The sequence below is a fragment of the Meleagris gallopavo genome, chromosome 1 (assembly GCF_905368555.1).
Source record: "Meleagris gallopavo chromosome 1, MGAL_WU_HG_1.1, whole genome shotgun sequence".
NCBI classification, from domain to species: Eukaryota; Metazoa; Chordata; class Aves; order Galliformes; family Phasianidae; genus Meleagris; species Meleagris gallopavo.
The window spans coordinates 190942730-190964257 of record NC_139404.1 but is presented as its reverse complement, the minus strand read 5'-3'; the positions used below and the strand labels follow the sequence as shown (position 1 = coordinate 190964257).

At 45.5% G+C, this 21528-nt stretch overlaps 2 protein-coding genes and 1 long non-coding RNA gene across 3 annotated transcripts in view; 2 read left to right on the top strand and 1 right to left on the bottom strand.

The window, feature by feature from the left end:
* Positions 1–6416, top strand: part of ACER3 (alkaline ceramidase 3) — a 56612-nt gene extending 50196 nt beyond the window's left edge. The window contains exon 11 of the mRNA XM_085216487.1: positions 143–6416. Coding sequence (XP_085072613.1) covers positions 143–196 — 54 coding nt within the window. The 3' untranslated portion in view covers positions 197–6416. The remainder of the gene's footprint in view (positions 1–142) is intronic.
* Positions 4541–19634, bottom strand: LOC146545845 (uncharacterized). Its single transcript, XR_014881163.1, has 5 exons — positions 19501–19634; positions 17755–17793; positions 16570–16753; positions 15923–16039; positions 4541–9224 (listed from the first exon to the last, which is right to left on the bottom strand). It is a non-coding gene; the product is annotated as an uncharacterized LOC146545845 (long non-coding RNA).
* CAPN5 (calpain 5) overlaps positions 19605–21528 on the top strand; it is a 50720-nt gene continuing 48796 nt past the window's right edge. The window contains exon 1 of the mRNA XM_003203566.5: positions 19605–19758. The gene's annotated coding sequence lies outside the window, so the exon portion shown is untranslated. The remainder of the gene's footprint in view (positions 19759–21528) is intronic.

Here is a 21528-nt window from a genome sequence, read left to right as displayed (position 1 = left end):
TTGTGTCTGTTGTTACGGTACTGCCTTTGCTTTCTACTTGTATTCCAGTAAGTGCAATTGAGATGTTGTCAACAGTGCTTGCTTTCTGTTCCAAGAGATATTCCAAGAAATCTTTCTCCTCTTCATATTTTTCTTTTAACAGTTTCTTCTTGGAATATGGCCTGTTCTTCTTGTGGAGCCACCCAAGAAGCTTTGACTGAGACCTAGGCTGTCACGTGCATCCACTTAGCCTGGTTGAATAAAGTGATTCAACACTTACTATGGCTGGATTGTCAAAATCGTGGATCAATTCAAGTCCCATTGCTACAAAAAGGACTTCTCTGTGTTACTTGGCCTGCCCGCCAGAACAGAGTGAAGAGTTGGCACACTAGGAGAATAATGCTTAGTACAGCTTTATTCTAAGTTGTTAAAACAAAGATTAAGACACAATATTTTTATGTATATGTTGTATAGCTGATGATACTGAGCTAATATTTCGTGCTGGTCACAGAAAACTAACCATTTTTGAAGTGGGTTGCTTAAGTTTTTCATTCAGTTGTTGTTCTTTCTGTGGTGTAAACTAATATTAGTAACTGAATGATAAAAACAGGTCACTGATGGCTGAACTAAGCATCTGTGTGGACTGTAGTGGACTGAATGCTTAACCTGAACTACTTTAATCTTGCACTTTCATACAATTAATGAAGTATGTATGATTGATTTAGGGCTTTATTCTATTCTTGCTTCTCTACAGCCTCCTTTGCAACTGAAATTTTAAGCAAAAAGGTTGGGATACATGTGCCATTTGATTAATTTTGTACCAAGTTTTCACTTTTGTTTTAGCCCAACTGAGGTACATCATAGAAGATGTTCCAGGATGTGACCGAGAGAAGACATTTGTGATATATAGGAGTTGTTTGTTTGTGTGTGGAAACGAAATTCCTAATTTGTTTGACTAGTGATCCATCAGGTGGTTGTATAACCACAAGAAACGTTTTAAAAATCTTTTATTATTTACATGCCTTCTTTTTCTCTTCGTACTTTCCTAATCCCATTATGCCAGTCTTAGCACAGATTGACAAACACTGTGTATGTGTGTGCTTGTTCAGCTTTGAATTCGTGCCTTTCTTTTATTTTATGAGTCTTAAATACTGCTGTGACTTTCAGGAGCTTCTGTTTCAGAAATATTGACGAAAGAGTAAAGAACAAGATTTATATTGAGGATACCCCCCAAAACATGCAACGTTTTGATTGCTTGCTCTTAATGTTTCCATCATGTGGTTTCTCAGTGGAAAGTTGAATACCTTTTTAACACCAACCTTTGGCGCTTAACTGGGGACAAACCCTCTGATTTCTGTTTTTTTTTTCTACCCAGATGATCAAAATTAGTAAGCATTTAAAAAAAAAAAATTGAACTAACGCAGTTTTTCAAAATATACCTCATATTGGAGGCTCTTGTTTTGTCTGTCCAGAGCTTGGGGTGGCTAATGTAGCTTGTCTCTGGGCTGTCAAGCTGCCATGCTATGCAATTGTTGATGCTTTGAGGAATTTATCCTTCTTGCCACAAAGGGAAAAGGGAAGTGCTCAGACTGATTGCAAGTCCTGCTCTGTATTGATTTAAAACATGATCACAGCAGTGAGGCACGGTAATGTGACTATAAAGCTGTCTCCCTGGTTGAAAAAGTCAGACTTATGTATATCTTCTGTGTCCATTTGTGGCACCTCCGCTGATGCAAAGCTCCAAACAAAATCATGGCTTTTGGTTATGGTGACTAAGCCTGGACTCTTGGGATCCAAACTCAGGACTAGAAAACAATGCTTAACCTTTAATGACTCCAGCAAGGTTTATGCATGTGCTAAGAGCGGTGCATTTTGACATGTAATCAGTTAACAAGATTTCTGAACAACATTTTTTAAACAAATCTGTTGTCAGGAGCCTCTAGTTCTATATAGATGAGGTTGACATCTGTGCTGGGAAAGGAGGGGTCCTGAAACTGAAAGAGATTGGAACTGCTAGCACAGAGGGAGGAAATTGCTGGTTTGGACCAGATGTCTATGGTTACCCAGAAGTCATATTTTCTTGTAGCGAGATTTGAGAACCATTCGAAAAGTGTAGCTTGAACATAAGTGCCTGTCTGTTCCCCTCCTGGCTCTCTCAAGCATGCTTCTGCACACTGTATCTTATTTTCTTATTGAGTACATCTGCACGCTTCCATCAGTTTGGGAAAAGAGTTCTGTAACGTGAGCAGTGCAGGGATTATGCATATCAACAGTCCATAGTGACGTTTGCTAGGTAGGGTATTATTTTTAAGAAAAAAAACAGAACCTTTGTTTTAGTGGTCTTATTTTTGTTTCTGGAGAATGTAGGGGCTCTGCTTTACTTGCCTGTAATTACAGGAACCACAGCATACTAAAAAGCCACTTTCATCCTGATAAAGCATCTCTAGAATTTATTTTAAAGGAATTTGTACATTCTCCCACACACTTGCAACAAAGATGTGTTTCCATTCAGACCCTGTTGAATTAATTTGTCAAGTTAAAAAGTATTAGCTCTTGCATTAATTTTAAGCTACTGTTATCTTTTTTATTCATATCATTTATCAGCAGTGTTTTTTATCTTAAAAACTTAGGCAGATTGTGTTCTTCCTTCATTCCAAATAAACATGAGCCACCCTCCTGGTGACCTTTCAGGCTGTGCTAGACCCTGATGAATGTAATTTTTATATATATATATTAAGAAAAAAAAAATATATATATATATATATATATATTCTAAGCATAAGTAATCTAACATTATAGGTGCTTTGGCTTGACTGCCTTACTGATCCTGTAAGTGATAATGAAAATAGGAAGTCAGTCTTAACTTTATTGCTAAAATTCTTATGTTTTCTAGTGCCTGGAAAGACATACATCTTTACTCCTGTAATTTGGTAGATGTCTGTTAGAACTGATTTCTATTTGTATTGCTTGTATGATGTGCTAATTTTTCTGCAGTCCTTAGAGCAGCATATCCCAAACTTTTGTTGCAGTACATCTTGCAAGGTGGGTCATCTTTGATCCTGCTTTTCGAGTAGGATTCAGACAGCAGCTACTTTGAAGGGAATTACAGAAACAGCAGGTGTCCTTTAATATGAATCCTACAGTATGTGTTAGACAGACATAAAAATAATGAAGAACCCTTTTATTCTTCAACATCTATGAAGAACCAGGAAATCTGTCACCTTGAGCCCATCAGCTTGGCACAGATCAGGGGTGAGTAGTTACGCAGACTGTAGATGAAGAATTTTTCTTTGGAAAGTAGTAGAAAAATGTCAAAATGACTCTCTCAGTACAGAACAACACCATACCACGCCAGGAATCAAGATTTTTTGCATCCTTAAGACTTACATTGCCAAGCAAAGATGAGACATGATAAACAGAAACGCACCATCGAGAGGGATCTTGTCTGTGTTTTGAAGGCAGTGTTTGAAGCTGACTCGCAGTATTAGTCATCTCCAGACCTCATCCTAATGCTTTTCCTTTCAGCACAAGGAAGATGTGCTGCCAGCAAGTGTTCAGAAGGCTACCCCAGAGTCAAGTTTGGAATATGCAGTCTATCACTTGCCGATCTACCTCTGTCGTGTGTTACACAGTGCCTGTGCCCTTAATTATGTCTGCCTGGAAATGCAGGTGTGAGAGCAGTCTGCAGCCCCCAAGGTTTGCAGTGGCACCGAATGTGTCTGTGGCTGACTGTTCACTCTATGTAAACGTCCACATTTGTTTGGTGTCTGTCAGACTTTCTGGTAATGCTCAGTCTGCTGATCCTCTAAACACACGAGTTTGATTTAGATAGAGATGTGAGTAGGAGGATTTTAATTGAGACAGGTGAACTGAAACCTTTTTTTGGCAGTGAATTAAGTGACATTTAATGTTAAGATACAGCGTAGAATTAATTTGATGTGACCGTGGGAGAGATGTGGTAGGAAATATTGTCCTGTAATTAGTTTTAATTCTCTTCTAATCTAATATTGCCGCCGTGTTCATCTTTGGCCCTGCTTTGTTTGCCTGAAGGGATCTGTATGATTTGAAGTGCAGTTAATTCTTTTGGCTGAGTACGTTTGCTTCCAGCACTTGATTTCTAACAGAATGAATTTTTCTGCTAACTCATCCACCTGAAACTCGTAAGAACATAAAATCCTCCCAGTATCACTCGTGTTTCTCAGAGTCACCACCACATAGTTTAGTTTTTGCATTCAAGAATTTCATTAATACCACTTTTGAAACCAGTTTCTCCCTGTGGATATTTATTTTCTTTTGGCATTTGATAGCAGCTGGTGAAATAAATCACTGTAATGTTTGGTGGTGGAAGAGGAGCTGTAACAAAGCAGCACTGCTGTTTTCTTCAGTAGACCTGAGGATCCAGGAATGCATTCATTTTGATGGGCCGTGTGCCCCCATGGTTGTATTGGACATTTTTGGGTAAAACCGTTGCTTTGCTTTACAGAAACATGATCTCCCCATCTGCGCTTTATAAGTAGGCAGTGAGAGGCTTTAAATGCAAACTACTGATTGACTGCGAGACTTTATTATGAAAAGAGATAAACAATGGAGTCTTTATTACCCATGAGAAGCAAGAGGCAGAAGGAGATTAAGAAATTTGACATGGAAAGAGAATAACCAAAGATTAAGCACAGAATCCCACAGTATTACATCAACCACCTTCTTTCTAACAGCACTTTAGATCTTTGTATAGCAAGCTCGAGGCTTTTGATGTTTATACATTTAACTTTTCATGCTGGCTCTGACATAGAGGCGATGTAAACAATGTGTTACGTTTGGTTCACTATGAATTATCCAGCTGTTGCTCTCTGAGGATGGAGGGTGACATGGATTGTTTCATACACAAGTGAAAATGCTTTTCACATATCTGGAACATCTTCTGCCAGCTTTCCTTGAGAGTCCGTGATAAAACCACAGAGAATTTACTGTACATCTGTTAAGATTGTTTGGAGGTTGGTCTTTCCCATGTCTCACCCCCACAACTGCCTACTGCAGCCAAGTGCCTGACCTGTTGCAAGTCTTTTCTGAGAGCTGAAGCTGTCTTCTTCCCTGAGGTCCACAGAAGGTCCTTATTAGGTGGAAATGGGCTTTGGTTTATGTTAAAAATCCTTCTAATGCGTAAGTCAGGGCACTTCTCGTGGCTGTTCTGCAGAAATACAGTTACCCAGTATGCAGCTGCCTCCCAGTTGAAACTCATGCCTGGCTATCCCAGATCCCTGATGCTGTTGGATCCTCTCATGTTTGTAAAGATGGATGAGGGATTTAGCCCCATAACTGCTGTTTATTGTAGCATGTGTAGTTCAGTGATGGGCAGTGAGAAGGCTCAGTAGTCAAGCACCTTATGCAGAGTCCCATTTCGTTTCTGGAGCTCCTGGATCTGTTGATATGTACAATTTTGGAGGCAGGATTGTTGCCCGAATCTCTCACTTAGGATTTCCATTTGTACTTGTTGAAAGTATCCAGTCTCAACAAGATGAGAATCCAGCTAATGCAAGACCCTAAACCAGTGCCTGTAAAAATGTTTTGCACAAGTTGAGTATACGCATCTGCCTGATGCTGAGGGCAGACAACTGAGATTTTACAAATGCAAAGATAAAGGGTCTTCCCTGATTTTGTTTATTTATTTTTATTTTTTTGGTCCTTCATCACCAGAACACGGGAATAGCTGCAAGAACAACTTCAGATTCACTCTTCTTTCCATGGAACAACATACACCTGTACCTCAAATGCCAGTATTGAATAAAGATGGGTTTTCCCATGTGCCCATAGCAACCAGTATACCAAAATGTTTCCTAAATTAAAGCCTTGGTCAGTCACTTCAGAATTGCTCCCTGGATTTTGAAAGAGAGCTTCAAGCAACATGAACAGTGGTTACTCCTTAGACAGAGCAGGGATGGATTTTTCTGTTAATCTCCCAAACTGACGTTGTTTGTGTGATGTTGACTATTAAACTGAGCTGAATGCACTGATGATGCCTTGTTTACTGTCTTAGCAAATAACATCTGTCCACCTGTATCGGGCGTGAAAAACACCACGTGTAACGTGACCAAACTTTTTAACATTGTCACTATTGGTTCTAATGTAATGTTTTGGGTTTTTTTTCTGAAATTCAGCATATTGTTGCAGATATATAAATACACTGTGACGGACGAATGGCAGTTGACATATAAAACAGCTGCTTTGAGCAGTGTTTATTGACAATTTTGATAATACTGAACTGATTTCTTTGTACCAGACCTGCTGGTAACTAACATTAGGCTTCTGTGTATCAGCCTATCTTGTTTTGCAAGCACCATAGCTTTGAGGTATTTAATGTATTTTGTTTGTTATTCATGTTGTGGTCAGGCACTAATTTGTGTCTTTATAGTTCAAATTATTAAAGAACTTTGTTTTAAGTATCCCTTTTCCCAGGTGTTTCTTGGCTTTTGTATTGCACTGGGTTGTCCAATTCATCTTGCTGCTGTTTGGTACCCGAATGGCTGTGTATCTCAACCTCACCCTTCTAATTCTTTCAATGCTAGAGGATAATTAGCTGTGTGGTTGCATGCTACAATATGGGACCTGCTAAGAAAAGAGGGTTCTCAATTCTCCATCAGCATCTGTCCCAGTGCTGGGAAAGGACACAAGCATGTTGCTAAGACTCATCTCCTCTGTGGGTCAGTGTGGGACTCCTTTAGGTTGTGAATGTACCTTGAGAAGCCCAAATGTCTTGGATTGGCTCTTGCCCAGAAGGACCACATATGCAGACCCCAGACTCATAGAAAATAAGACTTGAAATCATGAGAATGGTGATTTAGGCACTATCCAGGAAAGCTGTGTGCCCTTGGAGGCCTTCTTCAGGGCCACTTGCACCAGCACTGCCTCCTCAAAAAACCCATTCTCCAGCTAGGATAGAACTGACGTAGGCTGCCTGAAGTGGCAGGTTGAAAGCCAGATGAGGGTCCTGCAGGTCTCCTCAGATGGTCCTCACAAGGACAGGACAGAAAGACAACTCTGCTATCGTGAAAGAGGGGATCAACAGAGGCAGGAAAAAGATAAGTCTGGCAGTGTCTGGATTCAGTCCTAGCTGCCCAGAAATCATAGGCTCATAAAGGTTGGAAAAGACCTCTTAAGATCACCAAGCCTAACCCATCCCACTGTGCCCACTGCCCACGTCCCTCAGTGCCACACCTCCATGGTTCTGAAGCACCTCCAGGGACGGTGACTCCACCACCTCTCTGGGCAGCCTGTGACAGTGTGTTACCACTGTTTCCAAGAAGAAATGTTTCCTAATATCCAACCTGAACCTCCCCTGGCACAACTTAAAGCCGTTACATCTCATCCTATCACTTGTTACCTGGGAGAAGATACAAGCCAGGATGCCACTGCAGTCCAAGTCACCACTGAAAGACATCCAACCCAATTAACCTGCTTCACTCAGAGGCTGATTCTATAATTAGCACACACTGATTTAATGAAATTAGTAGTAATTAGTGGCACTGAGGTGTAGCTCCTGGGGACTGAACAACTGCAGCACAGCACCCAGCAGCACTTGAGTCATCGAGGGCTCCGACTCAGTGCTTTCTCATCTCAGAGATCATGCAGGTGAACACTAACAAAGAACAGCTTGAGAAACCCACAAACTGAATTAATTGAGTTGTTCTGCTGATGTAAACTGATGTCCAAACACTGATATTTATAGGCTGGCTGAGCACCAGAGCTGCAGTGATTTATGGGGATACTTCACCTGAGCAGTGCTTTTTCCTTATAGCTGGTGTGTTGACTCACCACCAAGCAGCAGAACGGAGTGAATTTGTTAAAACACTTCAGCACTGTGTAAGCCTGGGGACAAGTCCAACTTCTTCTAAGCTGCAAGAAGCAATGAACAGGACAGCCAAATCCATGCTGCAGTGGGGCAAACCTGTCCAGGCATTCATGAGTGCTTAGCAGGATTCTGTTCGCCTGGAGTCTTCCTAGGGATTTTTATTAGTAGCATTTATTTTTATTTTCTACTTTTCTCCTATTAGTTCAAATCTTTAATCTTGTTTTTAATATCTCACTTTGGCTGGAATGAAAACAAGACTAACTGCTTGTTAGGAGATTAAAACCAGCAATGAACCTGCAAGCCACGATGTCAAAGCCTCACTGCCACAGAAGGGATATTTTTATGCTGCTTATTTGAAAAGCAAACAAACTCCAGCTGGGTCTTCTTTCTGCTGGCATTAATTGAAGTGGGAGGGCTGATTAACGTGTTGCTGCTGAAGATCTCTCTCTCTGCTACGTTCTCCAGAATTTGACAATTTGCTGTCAATTTGCTTTGCAGCTGATGTGCTCACGTCCACACCTCCCACGCAGTTGTAGCTCTTCAGTGGGTTTGTCCATAAGCTGACATCATTCGGTGTTTGTGTTCGAGATAGGATAGAAGCCCCTTTGCATGGACCACGGTACTGTGATGTTTGTGCTCAGGATGGAGGAAAAAAAATCCTTTTGGGGGATGGTGGACTGTGGTACTGCAGTGTTCATGTTCAGCATGGAGTAGAAGCCCCTTTGCACGAACCATGGTACCATAATGTTGAAATTCAGAATGGAGTAGGTGTCCCTTTTTGTGGACCATGAACCATAGTACTGCAGTGTTCAAGTTCAGGATGGTAGAAGTTTCTTTCTGTAGACCATGATATGGTAGTGTTCATGTTCAGGATGGAATAGAAGCGAGAAAACACTCACTGACAATCATTTTACATATTTTACATACGTATTCATATACAATCTGATATGGTCAGGGGTTGCTTCAGTTGCAGTTAGCGTGAGGTCAGGAGTGAGCAAATTAGGGAGAGCAGGAGGAGTCCCCAGTGTTATTCATCAGAGGTGTGACAGTGGTTCTGAGTCTTGTGCTTTGCTCTCAGAAAAGGTGGTGTATCTATATGAAGGTATGAATGGACATCTGCAGGAATGTGTATCTGTATGGACATTGATCCTTATTACAGCCAAAGCAGCATCTCTTCATTTTGGGTGTCTGGAGGGAGGGCTGGTGCTCTGCATCCCTGATTGGGCTGTTTCACCATAATGGAGTTAATTCTCACCCTCCAGATAAAAGCTGGGCTCTGTTTGCCACCAAGTGATCACAGCTTTTAGCTGCATTTCAGAGGGATGCTGCCACCTCCTGTGTGTTACCACAATTGCATCAGGCAATCATGAACTCTGTGAATTCCTTTTCTCTCTGTAAGAAGCTAAGAGAGACTTTCTATTATTTATTTCCTGAAGTATCACCATCCCTGGACTGGATTTCTTCCCTCCAGTCTTTAGAGTTGAAACAGAAACTCCTCACTTCCAAAACCCTTTTTCCTTTCTCTTTTTTTGGCATCCATGCCCTCTTTCTGGCAAAGACAGTGAGGGAAAGGCATTTCATTGGCTGTGTACAGCATTAGATCTAATAAAACACCACAAGGAAGCAATCAGGATGATTTGGGATGGATTATACTTTTGGGATGGATTTACACCCTTGGGTAGAATGATTTCCCAGCCTCATACATGGCAATTGGGTTTCCAGAGAATCATAGAATCATTGTGGTTGGAAAAGACCTCTAAGATCCCAAAGTCCAACCCCAACCCATCCCACTGTGCCCAGTGACCATGTCCCCCAGTGCCATATCTCCATGGTTCTTGAACACCTCCAGGGATGCTGACTCTACCACCTCCCTGTGCAGCTGTACCACTGCATTGACACTCTTTCTGAGAATAAATGTTTCCTCGTATCCAACCTGAACCTCCCATGGTGCAGCTTGAGGCCATCACTTCAATGTCTTTTTGTAGTGAGGTGCCCAGAACTGAACACCATCATTTCTGTGCTATATGAGCACTGCTGGGTCTGTTTTGTCTCTATTATTTTTCCTCTTTTTTTTCTTTTTCCTGAGATTTTATAGCAAAGCTGATCACTTTGTCTTCGCTTTCCCTTACCTAATGCTTTGCACAATGCACTAGTTGGCTAATTAATACAGCCCTTCCTTCTCAACTGGCAAATCAATGAGATCACTTGAGTTATTAAAAAATGAGGAGGAACACGGATTAAAGGAGGACCGTATAATTAGCTCGCTGGCTGCTGTCCCTGTAGCCAGCCTGGGATATTAATTCTTTTCATGCTGATTCAGAGGAAGAGAGCCAAGCTGTGAATCAGCCCTGCCACTTCTTGCAGCACCTGTCTTCTCCCTGCATCTCCTCTCCAAATCCTAGCTAGGTCTGGCGGCGCTTCGTTAATGAGATCAGGTTTAATTGCAGCACGAGCCTGTAGGGTTGCAGAGTTGGGGGAGAGTTGGAGTGAGCGCTCTTCCTTCCGCACTGCAAACAGGAAGTGTTATCTGGGAGCAGGTGATACCTTTTTGCCTAAAAATCCCAGTTAACAGTTGTGGTTTTTTGTAGGATCAGAGGGTTCCCACTTCCCTCCCATTGCTCTGACTGCAGAAAGAGCAATGTTGTCTCCTTTAAAGAGCCTGAAACCCAAAAAAGACCCAAATTCTCACCTCCTGTATGCTGCCCAGCAGCCAAGACGTGCATCCCTGTGTGAGAGAAAGTGGCACAGATTTAATGAGGCAACAGCTTTCTGGCAGCACCACAGGCTGCTCAGAAGCCACATCATTATTCATTTACTTGACTAATGCAGTCAAGTTGTGAAGAGGAGGTGGGAAAGCTATATGAAGGGCTGAGAAAATGTGAAGGTTTTTTGAAATTATAGCTAATACAGAGAGGTTTGCTGAAGGCCAGATATAAAGAAAAAGTTCTTTGCATTAAGAGTAGTGAGGCACTGGCACGGATTGCCAAGAGAGCTGGTGGTGCCCCATCCCTGCAGACATCCAGAGTCAGGCTGGATGGGTTCTGAGGACCTGATGGAGCCATGGGTGTCTGTGTTCATTGCAAGGCAGATGGACCAGATGGCCTTTAAGAGTTCCTTCCAACTCAAATGATTCTATGACTCCATGATGCAGGTGGGAACCTGCAGCCTAATTGGCTAATTGCTGCTTTTCCCACTATGCGATGTGTGATAAAATGGTTAAAGCTCTTAAAATGCTGGTTGAGCCCATTTCCCAAACAGGCAGCTCTAAGAAACTGCTGTGTCAAAGATCTCTCATAAAAAGTGTGTTTGAGAACATCTTCTACTGGACACTCATTTTGGTGACGAAGCAGTATTTTTCCCTAAAAGGCAAGGTGGAATGGGCAGAAGCCAATCACTGAACACTGCAAGAGAAAAGCATGGAGGGAGACCAACTTTTGCAAGGATAGATAAGTGATGACAAGGGGGAAAGGTCTTAAACTAAAAGAGAGGAGATTTAGGTTAGATGTTGGGAGGAAATTCTTTGCTCAGAGGATGCTGAGGCCCTGGCACTGCTGCCCAGAGAGCTGTGGGTGCCCCATCCCTGGAGCTGCCCAAGGCCAGGCTGGATGGGCCCCGGGAGCCTGGGCTGGTGGGGGGCAACCAACCCATGGGAGGGGGTGGAACTGGGTGGGCTTTAAGGTCTCCTCCAACCCAAACCATTCTGTGATTCTATGATTCTATGATATCTGAGGGGCTCAGGTGGAATCCCAAACCAGTTCAGGGGTTAGACAACGATGCCTAGCAGTGCCCTACTGCTGAGCTTTACACAAAGAATCCCATCGCTGTTTTTCCCACACCCTCAGCTCCATCTTTCCAGCCAGATTGTACTGCAGCAAATAAATCTTGATTGTGCTAATAGTTTTATGCTTGTCTACTGATTGAAGCTAAGCTGATGAAGCTGGGACATAGAGGTGACCTCTCTAATTAAGACCCAAGCAAGATTCTCCGAGCTGTGTAATCTGAGAGCTTGGAGCTGGCTTCCTCACCAAGTGCAGGACTCAGCATGAGGACTGGAGTCACTAAACACTGACTTTAGGGTGAAGGTTAGGCTGACAGACAATGGTAGAGGGACGTACCTTAAGAGCCTCCAGGACAAGAGCTAACAGGACAACAGGTAATGCCCTTAAGTTGCACCAGGGGAGGCTCAGGTTGGATATTAGGATGAATTTCTTCTCAGAAAGAGTGGTAACACATTGGAACAGGCTGCCCAGGGAGGTAGTGGAGTCACCATCCGTGGATGTGTTCAAGAAAAGGGTGGATGTGGCATTGAGAGGCATGGTTTACTGGCCTTGGTGGGGATGTGTTGACGGTTGGACTAGATGATCTTAGCAGTCATTCCAACTTTAATGATTCTATGATTCTCTGAAGTGTCCCAGAAGTGGTTCATATGAAAGGAGAACAGCTGGTAGCATGAAAACATCTGCCTGGGAAACGGTGGGGAACGGTGGGGAAAATCTCTATAGATGAGTCCTCGTGGAGTCACTGTGATGGCTTCTGTTACAGGAGGGTGAAAGGACTGTGGGAACACTTGCCACTGTGGCAAGTTATTATTTGTGGTCAGATTTTTGGGTGGTTCAATGGGGAGCCAGGAGTTGGACTCAATGATCTTTATGGGTCCCTTCCAACTTGGGATATTCCATGATTCTATGATAAGTTGTCCTTGTCTCCTCTGAATTCTTTTCCTTTGAATTGCAACAGATGTGATGGCCAACCTGCAGGTCCTCTCAGGTGTGGGAAGTAGCTCAGTCAGAATTATATTGAACTAAATTAATAAATCTCTGGGGAAATCGGTCCTTTTGGAGCCTTTTGGCTACTCAGTGTCTTGTCTTGCAGAGAATCATCGGAGTCATCTTCAGCCCTGCCTTCATGCAGGAGCTCTGCTCTACAAACACAGGAGCAAGGACTTACTCAGGGGCATTCTATGTGTCCCACACGTTCTTGCTCCGTGTTCCCAGAGCTGGTCACTTCAAAACTCAAGGAGGACAACCCAGAAGTGGTATCACAGAATCGTAGAATCATTAAGGTTGGAAAAGATCTCTACGATCACCAAGTCTAATTAACTCATCCTCACCACGCCCACTGACCGTGTCCCTCAGTGCCACATCCACACACTTCTTGAATACCTCCATGTACAGTGACTCCACCACCTCCCCTGGGCAGCCTGTGCCAATGCATTACCACTCTTTTGGAGAAGAAATTTTGCCTAATATCCAACCTAAACCTGCCGTGGTGCAACGTGAGGCCATTACCTCTCATCCTATCGCTGAGCCCAGTGGCTCTGTCTCCATCATCCCTCTTGGGCACTGGAAATCAGACATCTCTGATCCTCAGATGTTTGATGAGAGCTGAAAGCAGGGATGGTGGAAGAGGGAAAAAAAAAGCCAACACAAAAACCACACAACCATTGTAGGGTTTTTTTTTGTCTCCAAGGTGGAGAATCAGCAGAAAAATTGTCTAAAGAGCTCTTGGCAGAACTGTTTGGAGTCAGCATTTGTGCAGGCTGCTCCTGATCTGCCAGAAATAAAAAGCAGCTGAGAGGTCAGTGGTGCTGTTTGCTCCTTTTCTTCTTCTCTGCTCCAAGGAACGTGGGCTGGCTGGCAACCTGTTGTTTTCCAAACTGTCTGATGGAAAACCCCAAAGAAAAATACAGTTCATCTCCTGAACTGCTCCTGCAATGCTGGTCTGCTTCATGCAGGGCTGCATCCAAAGCAGCTGAGCCCTGGTGTCTTAAAGTCACGGAATCATTAAAGTTGGAAAACATGATTGAGACCATCAAGTCCAACCATCAACCCATCCCACCATGCCCACTGACCAGTGCCACATCTCCATGGTTCTTGAACACCTCCATGGATGGTGACTCCACCACCTCCCTGGGCAGCCTGTGCCAATGCATCACCACTCTTTCTGAAAAGAAATGTTTCCTAATATCCAACTTGAACCTCCCCTGGTGCAACTTGAGTCCATTACCTCTCATTGCTGTTATCTGAAAGAGGAGACCAACTCACACCTCACTACAACTTCCTTTCAGGGAGTTGCAGAGAGCTTTAAGGTCTTATCGCAGATAGATGACCCAAGTCCTGCAGGTTTGTGGCCAAGAGGTGGCATTGGCTTCCCAGAGCCACAGCCCTGCTTCTTGTGCCATGAGAAACCCTGGCAAGGTGGGAGCTTGAAGTACCACGGCATTGGCATCATTGCTGACTGACCCCAACCTGACTCTGACACACCAGAAGAGTTTCAGGAACAATTTGGATCTGTTCAGGAACATAAGGAGCCTGGCAGTCACAGTTGTTATCTCTCTTTTTTAGGAGGTGGTGTACAGCAGGGACATTGGTGCAAAGAAGCATCCCTCCTCTGTGTGAGCCTCACATGGAGGGTGGTGAAGCACTGGAACAGGTTGCCCAAGGAGATGTGGATGCCCCATCCCTGCAGGCATTCAAAGCCAGGCTGGATGTGTCTCTGGGCAGCCTGGGCTGCTGGTTTGTGATCCTGCACATAGCAGGGGATTGGAACTAGGTGGTCATTGTGCTCCTTTTCAACCCAGGCCATTCTATGATTCCATGATTCTATGACTGGGAGTTCCATTCAGCTGGGGTTCAGCTGGGGCACTTGCCCTCATTTCATCCCCACACATGCAGATTGCCCCAGATGCTGGTGCCAGTGTATTGCCACTCTTTCAGATCAATCACAACTTCATATTTTCATCCCTTTGCAAGCAAGCTTCTTGCTGTCTAGCTTTTATCTTGCTGAACACCAGGCGGCCCGCTGCAAAGCTCCTTGATTTGTGGCTGGGTAGAAGGAAACGCAGATACAGACAATTAAGTGCAGAATTTAACGGTATGGATTTCCCAGCAGAGCTATCAATTAGCATGAGCTGTTTGCCAGCCAGATGCATCCGCTCTGCCACATGCAGGAGCCACGGCCAGTGTGTTCAGCAGTGAAGCAGAGTGGCTTTCAGCAAGGTTTTCCATGTGTTACGGTATCCAGCTTTCATTTTATGCAGAAAGAATAGGGGGAAAAAATGGGCTTTTGATGACGATTTTTTTTGATAGGGATCTTTGGATGGAAAGGACATTGCTGTCATTAAAACCTGGCTATTTTGGTAGAGATGCTTCTCTGTGGAAGGCCATGCAACAACCCACGAGACTGGTTGGCCCCCAGTCACACCTGGGCATGTCTGCCTACTTTAGTAGCTGCTTTTCCTACCTTAGTTTATATATGATGGGGGAAAATGGAAAGGGAGGAGAATTTTGATCTTTATCAGAGCTCTTAAACTAGGCTAGATCACTGGGCTGAAGCCAGTGGGATGAAATTCAACAAGTGCAAATGCTGGGTCCTGCACTTTGTCCACAACAACACCAGGCAATGCTACAGGCATGGAACAGAGTGGCTGAAAGTTGGATGGAGGAAAAGGATCTGGAGGTGTTGGTTCACAGGTGTCTGACCACGAGCCAGCGGCGTGCCCAGGTGGCCAGTAGGTTCAATAGCATTCTAGCTTGTATCAGCTAGCAAAAGCAGGAACTGATCTCCCCTCTGTACGTGGCATTGGTGAGGCCACACCTCCAGTGCTGTGTTTAAAACTGCCCACAAGGAGGTTGCAGCAAGGTGGGAATTGGCCTCTGCTCCCAGAGAACAGCGATAGGAGGAGAGGTGATGGCCTCAAGTTGCACCAGGGGAAGTTCGGGTTGGGTATTAGGAAACATTTATTCTCAGAAAGAGTGGGAACACACTGGCACGGGCTGCCCAGGGAGGTGGTGGAGTCACCGTCCCTGGAGGTGTTCCATAAGTGTGGAGATGTGGCACTGAGGGATGTGGTCAGTGGGCATGGTGAGGATGGGTTAATGGTTGGAGTTGTTGATCTTAGAGGTCTTTTCCAATCTTGATGATTTAATGATTCTAAGAGAAAAAGCATCTCAAGGTCTAACTTCTGGACAAAGATGTTGGTGAAGTTCCACTGAAATACTAGATTTAACAGAAAGGATACACAGCAGCTGGACTGGCTACCAAAAGAGGCGACAGAATCCTGGGCAAGGACCTGTCTGTGTGAGTGACCAAAATACTCACCTGCCCTCTGAACCCTACTGAGCACTTATTCATGGGAGACACATCACTGAATTATAGCCCAAACTTCCCCCATCATGGTCAAGGACAGCAGTTTGGCTTCTCACTCAGGAGCTGCTTCTGCCAAAATCAGGAGGAGCTGCTGTCACTTCCCTTTGTTACCAACTGGTCACAATGACCCCCATAAATAAAGCAGCTAATTAATGCCCTTCTCCTCCCACCAGTGATTGGCCATGACCTTGAACGACCTTGCTGAATTTAACTTCCTCTACCAGCTATTTTTGACAGCAAATAATTTAACATCCTTGTGACCCCAGCCTTGCCTCTCTCCTGCCAACTGGCTCTGCAGCTTAAATGAACAGCAATAAATAAATACATATCTGCAGAGGGACCTAAATGACTCCCATTACTGGAGCATCTGAAGGCCCGCTTAAATAAATCAAGTGAGGAGGAGATTATGCTGCAATCATGTGGAGAGGAAAAGGAGAGAATACATTACTGGTATTCCAGAGGCTGTAACGGGGCTGAGCGACTTTGTAAAAGTCAGAAAAATGCTGTTCAATTCAAGCACAGCCAAAGGAACTGGGTTGGATTCAACGGTTGGGTACAACAGTTGGGTTCATTGGTTGGGTTCAGTGGTTGGGTACAACCTGGTCTGGTGGTTGGTTGGCGACCCTGCGCGTAGCAGGGGGGTTGAAACTAGATGATCATTGTGCTCCTTTTCAACCCAGGCCATTCTATGATTCTATGATATGATTCTATGATGCATCAGTCGGGTTCATTGGCCGGCATCTTCAAAAAGGGGCAGAAGCTTTGCTCACCCTCACCAGGCTCCTGCAGTGGGGACAGGCATGGGGAAGGAATCACAATTTGCCAGCACTTCATTTTTTTCCTTATTTCTACTTATGGCACATTTTTTCCTTTATTCCAACTTTATATATAGGATCCGCTCTTAAAGCCTCAGTATTTCATTCTCCCCCATTGCCCACCCTTCATGTCGTCCCCATCACCGCAGCCTTATGCATCCCAATGATGAACCACCACATGTTGGTATCAATTATATGCACATAATTTAGAATAACATCAGGCTCCAGTTGCTGACTTGTCTCTTCTTTTTTTTTTTCCTCACTGCTTTTTCATTCCTTCCCTTTGCCCACTGCAGTATCCCCTGTCCCCACTGGGAGTGATAAACTCCCATCAATGCCCCTCTCCCCATATCCTTGACCCCAGCTTGTCCCCAACCCAATGACCCCTTAACCTAAACCCTAGAACCCCTATAACTACAACAACCCAAACCATCCTATGATTCCATTTGGCATCAAACAGATAAAAATGTCTCTTGGCTTCTATTGCCACTACGGAAGACTACAAAAGGCAGCAGGGCAGCAGACATGCATACTGTTGGGATGAACGATGTGTTTATCACCCATCACTAATTAATACCGAGGTATTAACATAATTATTGGAGTGTCATCAATCAATTAACGTTGATGGATGCCGATTAAAGCACATAAACTAGAATGAGCTTCTCTCCCTGCCCTGTTTTGGGGCCATTACTAAAGATTTGAGGCTTGGGGTTGGAGACCTGCATAGGGTCTGTCCTCCTTTCCTCCTTCCCCCTTAAAAACCTTCACAAACTGAGATTTCACCTTTTGTATTTGTTTTGTTCTTTGACTTTGCCTTTTGCTGCTGGAGTTTTCCATCATGGGTTCCCAATATGATTTTTCCCCCCCTCCTTTTTTTTTTTTTTTTTAATATATTTTTATTGGGGTGAGGGGAAAAAAAGAAAGAAAAAGAAAAAGAAAAAAACCATGGAATGGGGTCATTGCACTGACCTGGTTTTGAGCACAACCACACCACAGCAGCCCCCAGGCCTGCGAGCAGAGAGGAAAACACATAAGGAGGAGGAAAACACGAACAAAGGCTTTTTCTGCCAGGGAAAACATTGCATTCCTGGAACGACACTCTGGCAAACGAACTAAAATAGTCCCAACACAAATAGTGCATGATTTGAATATGTGACAAAAGTTACAAAACAAAAGCCCGTTTTTAGGTATATTTGCATGGCGAGAGCACGCGTTTTCCACCGTGCCACCCCAGCCCCATTGCACACGGGGCCAAGCACCTGCCCCCTCCTCCATGCTTCAGTTTCCCTCTTGCAAACCAGAGAAAGGGAATGGATTTGGGTTCTGAAAAATATGGCTCTTTTGGGAAGATTCTTATCCAAATCTTGCACCCTGATTGCTCACCCCTCCACAGGTGATGCCCTAAGGCACTGAGGAGAACCTAGGGGTTGGTGTCAGTGCCTGGTGCCAACTCCATCCCCCAAGTTCTCATAACAATTCCCCCAATTCCCACCCTTATCCCCCTACTTCCCAAATTCAGTCCTCAATTCCTATTCCAATTCCCCTAATTCACCTAATTCCCACCTCCACACCCCCATTTCCCACTCCTAGCTCCCCAATTACCCAATTCCATCCCCAATTCCTATTCCTAGTCCCCCAATTCCCGTTTCTAGTCCCCCAATTTCCACTCTAGCCACCAAATACTGACCCCATCCCAGTTCTCACCCCCAGACCTCCAATTCCCACCCTACTTCTTCTCTATTCCCACTCCTACTCCCCCAATTCTCAAGCCAACTCCCAGTATCTTCTCCCAGCCCCCAAACTGATACTCCCAGCCCCCCAGTTCCTATCCAATTCTCCCAACTCCCACTCCCAGTTCTCTCCCCCAGACCTTCAATTCCACCTCCATCCTCCCAATCCTCACCTCTCAGCTCCCACCCTGATTCCCCCAATTCCCATCCCCCCAACTTCCAGTTTCCACTCCAAACCCTTTGGCTCCCCCTGAGACTTATATCTACTCCCAAACCCCAATGCTGCTCCCAGTCCCACACTTCCCACCTCAACCTCCGGTTCTCACCCCCCAGATCCCAAATTTCGACTTCCATTCCCCCCAGTTCCCAATCCAGGCTTCCACTCCTCACCTCTAGACCCAAAATATCCACTCCTACACCCCTATTGCTACTCCCAGCCTCCTAGCCCCCACCCCAATTCCCACCCCCAGCTCCCCAGTTCCCACCCCTAGTCCCCCAATTCTCACTTCTAGTCCCCCTATGTTCCTCGAGACTCATATCTACTCCCAGACCCCTATTGCTGCTCCCAGCCCCACAATTCCCACCTCAACACCCAGTTTTCACCCCCCAGATCCCAAATTCCCACTCCCATCCCTCCCAGTTCCCAATCCAAATTCCCACTTCCATTCCCCTAGTTCCCAATCCAGGCTCCCACTTCTCACCCCTAGACTTACAATATCCACTTCTACACCCCTACTGTTACTCCCAGCCCCTTAACTCCCACCCCAATTTCCAGCCCCCAGCTCCCCAATTCCCACTCCTAGTCACCCAGTTCCCACTCCAGGCCCCCACTTCTCCCCCACAGATTCATAATACCCACTCTCACACCCCTACTGCTATCCACTCCCAGCTCCCTAACCCCCACCCCAATTCCCATCCCCTATCTCCCAATCCCCAACGCCCTCAATTCCCACCTTTCCCACCCACAACCACTTCTATTCCCTACTTCCAGCGCAACCCCTGAACCACCGCCGGATGCACCCTTCCTCCGACCGACTGCCAACACTCTCATCTCCCAACCCAGCCCCCTATATCCCGGGTATCCCTCTCCACCTCCACCTCCGTTCCCATCTCCCGGCCCCACGCAGGCGCGGCGCTGCCCTCCCCGTCGGGGCGGCGCTTGGGGCCGGAGCGCTGCGGGCATCGGAGCTCCGGGAGCGGCTGCAGCGCAGCGGTGGGATATCGGAGCTCCGGCAGCTCGAAGGTACCGAGGAACCTCGGGATGACAGATGGAAGGGTTTCTCCCTGGCTTTTTCTTCAACCCCTAGGCTGTGACTGCGTGCTGTGTCCGGGGAGGGTGGGACTGCAGCCTTTCGGGATAGCTTGCTCCCTTTAGGATGTAGCTATCCGATTTGGGATGGCACCGTTTCCTTTGGGATGCTCGGGGCACTTGTGGCTTTGGGGACGGTGGAAGGGGGGACAGCTGTATGGGGAGGGGTGAAGAAGGGTTTTATTGGGGGTTGGGGGGGAAGGGGAAATGCATGCACCCCTGCACTGCTTTGCTTTAAACATGGTGCTGCCCTTGGCTCGAAGAAGTAAGAGAAAGAGGCTGAGATTTTGGGGATGCTGCAGACTGGGGTTGTGCAAATCAGGCCCTGAATGGTTAAAACCCTTCAGCTGCTCCCAGTGCAGCTGAGCTGAAGTGAAACTTTCAGCAGCGAGGCCTCGTGGAGAGCAGCATCAGCCACAGAGCACGGGAGGGGAAAGCTGGGAGGTTTCAGAGTTCTTCTTTGTTCTGAATTTTTGGGACAAACCCAATGGCTTTTAGAAAGTTAAAGTGAGATAGGGAGCTCCTGCCCTCAGGGTAACACAGGGATGGAGAAAAGTGATGTTTCTGCAGATTCCCAAGCAGGGATGTGAGCCTGGCTTTCCCTTGTCCCCGTGACAGGAGGCATTACCACTTTCTCCCTTTTTTTTCCTGCCCTGAAAACATTATTTCAGAGCTGAAAACACCAGCCTGGTGCTTTTCAATTGAGCGTCCCATTAGGAGTGTCTCTGTGCCTGCACCCCTCGCCTCCTGCACTGGTCACTGCCAGCTGAGCCTGGGATGCACGCACAGCACTTGGGTTTATTGCCATGTATATATTACCAATTAATTATTGCCAATTCCCATTATGCCACTGCCTGGGTGCCGGGGAGAGCTGGCAGACAGCAAGAGGAGATGAGAGCAGGGCACTGTTTGCAGGGGCAGGGAGATGCTGTTAAATCCTACAGCTCACTTTCTTGCTGCATCCAGCCAGGACGGTGCTCTGTGGGCTGCTCCCATCTCCCTGCTGCCCCTCATCCCTTGGGATCATCCTCCAGGGAACCCCTTCCCCATTGGATTATGGAAGAATTGAGGTGGTGGGACAAGGGAAGAGCTGCTCCTATCTTCCCCATCCCTTGGGATTGCCCCCTAGAAAACCCCTTCCCCAAGGTTTCTGATGGGATGAGGGGATGGAAGAGTTAAGGTGCTGGGACCATGGAAAGGGATTGGGATGGACTCAGCCTGCAGCAGGTGCAGAGATTTCTCTAGAGGCTCTGCAGCTTCATCTCATTGGGAAGAGCATGAATTTGGGCAGGTTTCTCTTCTAAGGTGCTGCGTGGCTCTGGGATAAGGAGGATTTGGGGCTGGTAGAGGTAGGAGGTAATGATCTCCAGTCTGTGTACTGGTGTCTCCTTTGTGAAGGGCCATGTTGGTCTCCCCTCCCCACGAAGTGGGTGCAGAGCAGACGTGGTGAAGCTCAGCTGTATCCCTGAGATAAATGTTGTCTTTGATTCTACCTCAAAAAAAGCCACAAAAAAGGAAGAAATAAATCCAGCTCTGCCATGCCCTGTTGCTGCACAGATTAATAACAAAGCATTGATGCTTTAAGAAGGCTTTGGATCTGATCCCGAGAGGAGATTTAGATAGTGTTTGTGCTGGGGTATGATGATGATGCTAAGAATGGGTGCATTCTATAAATCTGTTCATACTTATAGAATCATTATCAGA